Source organism: Phoenix dactylifera, unplaced genomic scaffold, assembly GCF_009389715.1.
Source record: "Phoenix dactylifera cultivar Barhee BC4 unplaced genomic scaffold, palm_55x_up_171113_PBpolish2nd_filt_p 000580F, whole genome shotgun sequence".
In the NCBI taxonomy this organism is placed as follows: Eukaryota; Viridiplantae; Streptophyta; class Magnoliopsida; order Arecales; family Arecaceae; genus Phoenix; species Phoenix dactylifera.
In genome coordinates, this window is record NW_024067981.1 from 66,123 (window position 1) to 76,434 (window position 10,312).

The 10,312-nt window shown below is 40.0% G+C and overlaps 1 protein-coding gene across 1 annotated transcript; it reads right to left on the reverse strand.

Annotated features, from left to right (window-relative positions):
• Positions 1 to 2,056: 2,056 nt before the first annotated feature.
• LOC103713624 (glycine-rich protein-like) lies at positions 2,057 to 3,241 on the reverse strand. Its single transcript, XM_008800626.4, has 2 exons — positions 3,070 to 3,241; positions 2,057 to 2,507 (listed from the first exon to the last, which is right to left on the reverse strand). Exons 1-2 carry the CDS (start codon positions 3,161 to 3,163, stop codon positions 2,254 to 2,256), a joined length of 348 nt encoding a protein of 115 aa, XP_008798848.1. The 5' UTR covers positions 3,164 to 3,241; the 3' UTR covers positions 2,057 to 2,253.
• Positions 3,242 to 10,312: the final 7,071 nt, after the last annotated feature.

The following is a 10,312-nucleotide window of genomic DNA, read 5'->3' on the forward strand; positions in this document are numbered from 1 at the left end:
TGTTATATTACGCAAACGAGATGTAAAGTTACAATGTCATATATCAAATCATGCTTAATCTGTTACACTGCTATGTTGCACAACATGCTCTAATTTCTTGTATTTGTTAACCTCTGGTCATACCATGCCCAAACTTTGTCATAGATAATGCAATGGCTATTGAACAAAACATGTGCCGCATCCTAACTCCTACCTAATGAGGGATCCTTAAATTCATCATGCAATGGTCTTGAGCTCTCTCAAAACTCTGAATAGCTTGGCCCCCCATGTGCTGCTACAGTGAGTTCTTAGCGTATCATGGCACGCTCAAGAGCATTGCAGCAACACTCGAAATTTCACTCAAGTCAGCACAACTGATTCAGTTAGAATCATTCCGTTTGTTTGTTTTGATTTCCTATCAGAATTAGTTAATTGATCCTCATTTGATTCCTTTTTGATACGGCTATAGGCCTATATATATATATGAGTGTATATCCACTGTACAGAGGCATTAAGAAGAACTATTCATTTTCTTCAACCCAGAGCTTCCATCTTCCTCTGGTTCACTTTCTTCTTCTTCTTCTTCACTTTCTTGCACCCTCCTATCAGTATCTCCGCAGTCCACACTATTAGGGCTCTGTTGCGCATAGTCACTAACTTCTTGAATCTTAGCTCTAGAGATGCAGTATCCAACTTGGTCGGATAGCTAAAATCGCATGATTGATGCCTACATTAAAATATATAGTTATTGAATAAATGAAAAAAGGCTAAAGTGGGATATCTCATCCCGATATGATCTACTAATTGGGTGTGCCGATCTAGGGCCAAAAGATAATTGAATAGGGATACCTTATAGTATCTGCTTTAGGGAAATTGGTATCTTCCAACAAATCTAGCCATTTTACTGACAAATAAGTGATCAAAAGCACTTTGCAAAGAAGAAAAGAACTACTCTCCTTTGACCAATCCTGCTTCTTCCTTCCAAGTTTTAAATGCGAGATATTTAATTTTACGGTAAAAGCTTCAACACTTTATTTGTCCCTACCATCTCGACGTTTTCCTTGAGTGCCTTCTTCTGGGTCTAAAACACTAGGTGTGTAGGAGTGGAAATTACATTACCAATAGGATTCTCTAGCTTTAAAAAGGTTTCTCAGCCACAACTTGATTGATTGCAAGCTAAGCAATCGTGTAATTCTTCTAATGCTATAACTTGGTGGTCATCTAATGTTGTATAAAGAATTTGTTCTAACCTGGATGATGAATATTACTGTGTCGTAATCTACAGTCTTTGAGAAGTTTTTTTTGATGAAAAAAGACTCTCTAAGAAGTTATGTGAACTTTATATTCCCTCTCAGGAGGTTGTATAAAAAGATGTCTTATGCTTATACTACTTGAACCACAGTTCATGGAGTAGTTCATCTATCACAAGAGCAAAAGCTTTGTTAGACACAATTCCAAGATGAGATTTTCAGTTCACTCTTATTTTTGTGCATTTACAAAGAGCTTGTCATCCCCACAGTTTAGCCGAAATTATCAGTTTAATCCACAATGCCTGCAGGTATGGATCCTTGTAGCCTTTAACTCCCTTTGCTAGTTTCTAGAAAAGAGATGTTATTACTATGATGGAAGGGAAGTTCCTGGAGAAGGATATATGTACCAGCTGTCAAGTTTCAAACGCAGAGGACTGCAAATTACTCGACGCTTGTAAATTTGAATGATTTCACCATGGTGCAACTCGACCATCCTCCCACCATTTCAGCTAATATCCACCATTCAAATCGTTTCCGAAGGGCAGAGAATCTCATTTCAACCAATATTCACCGTTCGAATAGTTTGTGAAACAATGAAGTGTGAGGAAAGGAGAGTTAGGACCACCGGAGTTCTGGCCGTTAATTTTTTTCTTATTTTTTTCCAAATTGAACTTCTATTTTTATTTATTTTCAACTATTAAATTTGTGACGAACGTCGTCGCGCCGCATAGCTCGTTGTGTTAATTCTAGGATTGAATGCCGGACCCGCAAACTCAAGCTATTCACTCACAGACGAAAGAATTCAAAAAACAAGCGAAGAAGACAGCTTGAAGCAGACAACACCCATGACATTATCATTACGACAAACGCTACAGAGATAGGTTGCGAAGCATCGGGATTAGAAGGGCGCAGAGCTCTCCTCGGACAGATACAACCGTTTATTCACTCCATAAGACAGCACTCACAAACCATACGAAACACAAAGCACCATACTTAGTGTCTATTAGCATGGAATGCAGTCTTCCTAGTTCTGCACCTCAGGCAGGTATTCAGCGTCGGGGATCTCATCAGGGCGAGAACAGCACCGGCAACCGCCGTAGTATCCGCGGCGGCAGCATCCGTAGTGGCAGTATCCGCCATGGCCGGGGTAGCCGCGCCCCGGATATCCATGCCCAGGGTATCCACGCCCCGGATAACCATAGCCGCCGCCGCCGCCGCCGTGGCGATAACCGCCGCCGGGGTAGTCCTGAACGCCGGCCTCATCCGTTTTCTTCTCATCTGCATGGAGCATGAGATCACGATGGTAGGTTAATCATATGCATGGTGTCCCTTAACAATTTAAAATATTGAACATGAACTACGTTTAGTCCATGATATATCTATCTATTGGTCAATCTTGAGAGTTCTTAATATTATTTGTAGATGCTGTTGACGTCCATCTATCTATTAGTTATTTGGCTTCTGCATGCCTTCATGAGTGATCTCCAAAAGGTGTTCGTTTGACTTCTGCATGAATGCATGACCTGTTGCTATAACATGCCTGAGTGATTCATGTGATCTTGGTTTGCTCCTAATCATGTATGGCAGCAAATAATTAGTTGTATGAGTTAACAAAAAAAGCTTCCTCGAAAAATTGTCTTAGAGGAAATAGGCTAGGTGCAATCTTTGATGAATTAATACGCTGATCAGCACCCCGTTGAAACTAATAGAACGGAACTTGTATGAAACCTAGGGCAGCAAGTAGAACATATATTACACCACCCTTATTCCCAAATATACGAAAGGATATGTTTAAGGATTAATTGAGGGATAACGTGTGAGGAAAGTTAACAAAACTCACGGGTTTCCTCAGCCAGCTCCTGAGCTGCCACCTCTGAGGAGACGAGGACTGCCACCAAGAGAACACCAAACACAAGCAAAGCCTTAGAAGCCATCCCTTACTATTGACTTGAAGATGGATAGGAATGAGGTGAGAAGAGCCTTGTACTCTCCCATCCTATTTATAGTTGGAAGAGGGAACAACGGAAGGTAGAGAGAAGGAAGACTCGGAGCTGTTTGCATTTAAAAGGGTGTGCAAGAGCCAAGAGGTGACCCATCATGTAGTTGGGAGATAGTCTCCCGGCCATTACTGCGTCCCATCACTACATGAAATAAAAATATCGATCCAGATAGCTAGTGGCCTCCATTATAATTATATATGATATATATGTCAGCTCAGGCATGTAGTCGAGGTAGTTCGAAGGGATGATCCCTTGTTTGTTTATTTTCTTATTTGCATCTCAAGTTGCAGAAAAATGCGGCTTGATAAGATCCGCAATATCCTTCCTCATGCCCTTTTCTTGGGGTTGCCTGAGTGCCGCATTTTTTTGACTAGTTGTTGTTCCTTTACTGGTTGGAAGTGACATTAAAGTCAAATGGATTCAAGTGTTCATCATTACGATCCATTGCAAATTTGATCAGCAAGGCCTCCACCACTCCTACAGTTGCTTTCTTTATACTTAATTTGAAGTATTTGTGCTATCATATTCTACAGTACAGCGCATCTTACTGCTATGCCTGCCTTTGCAAACAGGCTACATGCATGTCCAAAATATAGTAAAATTCAATGCCATTTCCACTTTTCTACTCGCTCGATAGATTCAAGTGAGTATAATCGGGAGCTCCACATTCTTACATATCATTCCAAATACGTTTGGTTCACGGCAAGAATCGAAATCAGAATCGAAAACAAATTGGCCATATTCTCCAACATGTTTGGTTTGTGATTGAAATCAGATCAAAATCGGAATGAAATTTGAATAATAAAAAAGAATCCGGATTGGATTTTGAAAGATTGGGGCATTTCCATTCACCTATAGAATTGAAATGGGAATGAGACTATTTGCAACCAAACAACTGGAATGGTGGCCACTCATTTTTATTTCCATTCCGTAGGCTAACTTCTTTCCATCAAATATGCCCTCGATGTTGACTAGCTATGCCTTTCGTGCTATTGTACCAAAACATTATTAGGATTCACTTTGGGCTCGTTTGGTTCGCGGGAAAAGAAGGAAAAAAAGTATGGTCAATGGAAAAGTAATGAGATGCTTTTTGTTTGGTTGGAGTTTTCAAAGGAGAGAGATGGAAAAGTTGTATACCCATGAGAATATAATTTCCACATTTCATAGGAATTACACAACTTTTTTAGGAAAATGGATGGCCAACCAAACATAAACACTCTGTAAATCTGTCACTTTTTCATATTTAACCATATGCCAAAAATACATTCCCAGACATTCTCTTCCTATGAATTTTCTTCCCAGGAATCATATTCCTAGGAGGGAAAATGCTTCCCGCGAACCAAACGAGCCTTTTTTGCAATACTAAGGATGGATTAGCTTTTGATAATTCAAAACAACACAGTGGATCCATGGGGTAATTCAATTATATATGTATAGATGCAGGCTGCTAGGGAACCCTCCTTTTTTTTTCAGGCCATGATATGATCAGTTCTTGATCGCTGCATGCAGGGTGTTGGCTAGTTGTATATCTATGTTCACATGGAAGCAAGGCCAGGGAACTCAAACTCATGACTCGGACTCAATTTCATTTGCCCACCCCTGATTTTTGACTCAGAACTGAGCAATTTCTGATCAGTCACACTTGCCTATGTGGTCCAAGCCATGCAGAGACAGGTTGCTTGTGTATATTATTGTTTCCTCTCCTATGCTTACTTTTATACATGCAATATTCTTTTAAAAGATAAGTAAAAATAATGTTAAATATAAAAATTAAAATTTGGAATTAAAATGGCATATAGATATTGGAAGTCAATAAGATTGTTAGAGGGAGATAGATATCAAAGAAAAAAAAGGTAAGCTACAGACAAAGGAAATTAAATGTTACTTAGAAAGATCCTATTAAACGGAGGATTTGGATGGAGAGGGAGGAGATCGAGATTAGTAATTATATGCATAATTTTTATTTTGAAACCTACTCAGGTTGATCATTCTCATATAATAAAGTCCTAAATCAAATAATATTTTATTGCTGGACAAATTTGATAGACCAAAAGGATCCCCTAATCCTCATTCTTTATACTATAGGTATACATAAATAATGAATAACTGACTTTTAAACATTTTCTTCAAGTTTTGGGTTTTTGTTACTCAAATCCTCCTTTAACATCTGGATTTAATTATAAAAACAGCTGATATTCATAACATCAACAAAAGAAATGTTCTATTTAATTAAAATTACTAGTTGCTGCTCTTTCATAACATCTGCCAAATTTGAACTCACCATAAGAGGAATTCTTAGCTGTCATAATAGCTGAAAATTTGAATTTCAAATTCATTCAAATTTAAATTTTGAATACGCTATACTTGTATAAATATGTAAACATGATGAATGTAAAATCAAGAGAAAATGAAAAGTTCTTTTTCTCAACTCTCATCTTGAATTTCTTTATGGTATCAGAGCCCTAAGACAAACGTCACTCGATATGTCTTCTCCTCAATCTTCTACCTCCAATAACACAACAACCTCTCTTCCTATTTTCAATCCCAATTCCACTGCCAATATCTCCAAACTCACCTGCAACAATTATCCCATATGGAGAGCACAGATGTTGCCATACCTCAAAGAAAACAAGTGTTCGGGTACATTGATGGCACTGCAAAAAAAAACCTCCTACCGAGCTCACTACACCTAATGGCTCTACCTCTCCAAATCTCGATTATGCTATATGGGATAGACAAAACAACCTCATTCTTAGTGCAATCAACTCCTCACTCACCGATAAAGTGCTCGTTGTCCACTATACAACTTCCAGAAATGTCTGGTATGCCCTTGAAACTGGCTTTGCAGCTCAATCCAAAGCCAAAGCCGTCCAAGTACGGTCTTAACTTGCAATAGCTCAGAAAGGTAACATATCGGCCACTGATTATTTCATGCATATCAAGAGACTCACCGATAAACTTGCCATAGCTGGTCAACCGATGATGTGTGATGACATCATAACCTACATACTTGCAGGTCTTGGCCCCGAGTACGACTCTATGGTTGCAATGATTAACTTCCGCTAGGACTCAATACAACTAGAAGAGGTATACTCCCTACTCCTCACTAGTGAGGCTCGCATCATCCACAACAACCAGCCCCCATCCTTGCCAGGAGGTTATGCCAATGTTGTAACAAGGCAACAAAACAACACCTTGAGCCGAGGCCGCAGCAATTCCAATAATTATCGAGGACAGTGGCGTGAGAAATATAATGCTGGTAGGGGTAATTGTCATGCCCCCACCTGCGCGGGACACGTGAGGCACCCAGTGCCCATATGGGGGCCACATGAGGGGAAAACACGGGGCTCCCCTGCCACATATTATCTGGTTCCAAGGTCTGCGGGCACACGTGCCGCTCAGACCCCTCTCCGATTTTGTTTTCCATCCAAAACGCATCGACATGATTTGGAGACACCTGCCTCATATACCTAAGCTCTAAAACGAGTCTAGCCAATGCGGGATCTTTCATTCAGCCACCCTCGGACTAGAGCCGTCCTTGGTTCTGATACCAAATATCACGCCCCCGCCTGCGCGGGGCACGTGAGGCACACAGTGCCTACGTGGGAGCCATATAAGGGGGGAACATGGAGCTCCTCTGCTAGATATTATCCGATTTTGAGGCTCGCACGTGCGCGCGCGCCGCTCAGACCCCTCTCCAATTTTGTTTTTTACCCAAAATGCGTCTGCAGAATTTGGAGATACTCTCCTCATATGCCCAGGCTCTGAAACGAGTCTAGCCAATATGGGATCTTTCAGTAATGATCAAGAAAACAATCCCATCTCAAACCGCAATTCATATGGTAACAATAACTCCTCACTTTGGTGCCAATTATGTAAAAAGTTCGAACCCGCAGTCCACAAGTGCTTCCATCGTTTTGATATTACCTATCTCCACCCACCTCAACGAAAGAATTCACAAGCCATGGTCGCTTCCAATCAGCAAAACTCTGAGAATGATTAGCATCCCGACACTGGAGCTACTCATCATCTGACTTCCAATCTTAATAACCTCAATATTCGTAGCAATGAGTACAATAGATCTGATCAAATTCAAGTTAGCGATGGCACAGGTTTGAACATTTCTCACTTTGGTACCGCTGAACTATCTACTCCCTCTCGTTCTTTCATATTAGATCAAGTTCTTGTTGTCCCTCAAATTAAAAGGAACCTTCTTTTTGTTCACAAGTTTGTTCACGACAATCATGTTTACTTTAAATTTCATGATAACGTTTTTCTGATAAAGGATTACTTCGGGAGCATCCAGCATAAAGGCCATTTACAAGATGGTTTATATTATTTTTCAAAGCCCTTTCAACAGCAATCATCTCCTTCAGCCTTTGTTGGTGTTCGAGTCTCTATAACTGATCGGCATCGTAGATTGGGACATGCGTCCTTTCTCACTATTAATCATGTTATCTCAACAAATAAACTCCCAGTTGGTACGAATAAGAGGCAACATGTTTGCCCTGAGTGTCAAATGGCTAAAAGCCATAATTTATCTTTTACTGCTTCTACTTTTCAAGCTTCCAAACCTTTAGAATTACTATATTCTGATGTCTAGGGACCAAGTTCGGTCATTTCAAGTTATAGATCACGTTACTATGTTTGTTTCCTTGATGCTTTCACCAAATTTATTTGGCTCTTTCCAATTAAACAAAAATCAGATGTTGAATCAATTTTTCTTCAGTTCCAAAAACATGTAGAACTCCACTTTGACACTTAGATAAAGGCTATACAAACTGATTGGGCAGTCGAATATCATCGCCTTAATCAATTTTTTAAAACATATGGGATTCATCATCGATTAGCATGTCCTTACCCACATGAACAAATGGGCTCTATTAAAAGGCATCATAGGCAAATCATTGAAATGAGTTTAGCTTTGTTAACTCACTCCAATCTTCCATAATCATACTGGAAAGATGCATTTTTAACAGCTACCTATATTATCAATCGATTGCCCACAAAAATTCTCCAACAAAAATTGCCTTTCGAAATGGTCTATAACCAGAAACCTGACTATCAATTCATGCATGTCTTTGGATGTGCCTGTTGGCCAAATTTAAGAGCATACAATAAACATAAAATTAATTTTTGCTTAAAAACATGTGTCTTTATTGGCTACAGTCTCTGCCACCAAGGCTACAAATGCCTCGATCTGTCCACTGAAAAGATATTTGTGTTCAGACACGTAGTCTTCAATGAAACGTATTTCCTTCTGCCTCCTACACTCTAGATAAAAGTTCATCAAATCCTGATGTCATACCTTTGCCCTCCACAATAAATATATCTCCTAGTTTTCCGAGTTTATTAACTAGCCATGCAGGTACTATTCAGTGTTCTCCTGTGACCATGCCACTTGAATCTAATCAAATCTCTAGCACTCAACATGGGAATATAGAAACAGAAGATGGAACTTTAGAAAAGGATATCGACCCAGCTTAGATGCTGCTGTTGCACAGACCGACCAACACACATTCTTCTGCCACAACAACCAACTCATTGCATGATCACACGATCTCAGACAAACTCTCTTAAACCAAAGAAACTATTTGTTGGTATGATAAAATATCCATTGTCAAAAACTCTTCTTACAGAATTATTGACTAAACTTATAGAACCCACATCATACACAGAAGCTTCCAAACATGCGCATTGGAGGGAGGTTATGAATCAAGAATTTGATGCCTTGAGTCGCAACGATACTTGGACCTTACTACCACCTCCAATAGATGCCAACTTGGTTGGCTGCAAGTGGGTATACCGAATTAAGAAGAAAGCTGACAGCACAATAGAGAGATTCAAAGTCTGCCTGGTAGCAAAAGGTTACCACCAGCAACAAGGAGTCGATTTCACTGACACCTTCAGCCCGGTTGTCAAACTGGCAACTATCATGCTTATTTTGTCCATTGCAGTGTTCAGAAACTGGTGCCTTCATCAAATTGATATCCATAATACTTTTCTACACGGTGTGTTGCAAGAAGACGTGTATATGAGCCACCTACCTGGCTTCACACATCCAGACTTTCCTCACCATGTTTGTAAGCTTCATAAAAGTTTGTATGGACTACGTCAAGCTCCCCGGGCCTGGTTCTCACGCTTGACAGATAAGCTGCAGAGTTATGGCTTCATTGGCTCCAAAACGGACGGTTCTTTGTATACATTGCATCGAGGTCAACTTCATATCTACTTCCTCATTTATGTTGATGACATAATTATCATTGGGTCCGATGCTCATGAAATCACCAAAATCATCAACCTACTCGGCCAAGATTTTCGTGTCAAAGACCTTGGCAACTTAAGGTTTTTTCTTAGAGTGGAAGCCTTACGGACACCCTCTGGTCTCTTTCTCACTCAACAAAAGTATATCGTTGATCTTTTACAAAAGGTCTCTCCGGACAAAGTTAAACCTTGCCGCACCCCGATGTCTACTTTCTGCCAGTTATCAAAATTTGAAGGTCAAGAATTTGATGATCCCCATCTCTATCGACGTATTGTTGGTGCCTTACACTATTTGAGCTTTATCAGACTAGACATCACATTCGCAGTCCACAAAGTTAGCAAATATATGCATCAACCTCGGGTACCTCAGTGGCAAGCTGTTAAAAAAAACTAAGCTATCTCAAAAACATAATTTTTTATGGTCTCCACTTATTCTCTCATTCGCGTCACACTCTGCATGGTTACACCGACGCTGATTGGGCCGGAGACTGTGATGACAAAAGAAGTGTTAGTGCTTATTGTGTTTTTCATAGTGCAAACCTAGTTAGTTAGAGCTGCAAACAACAGCAAACAGTTGTGAGAAGTAGCACTGAATCAGAATACAAATCCCTGTCCAACACTGCTGCGGAGCTTCAATGGTTGCAGCCATACTTAACGATCTTCATTTGCCCTTACAAAAAACTCCTACATTGTGGTGTGACAATATAGATGCTACCTACCTCTCCTCCAATCCAGTCTTCCACGCTAGAACGAAGCATATTTAAATTAGTTTCCATACCGTACGAGAACAGGTGATGAAGAAACAACTAAGAGTGTCAT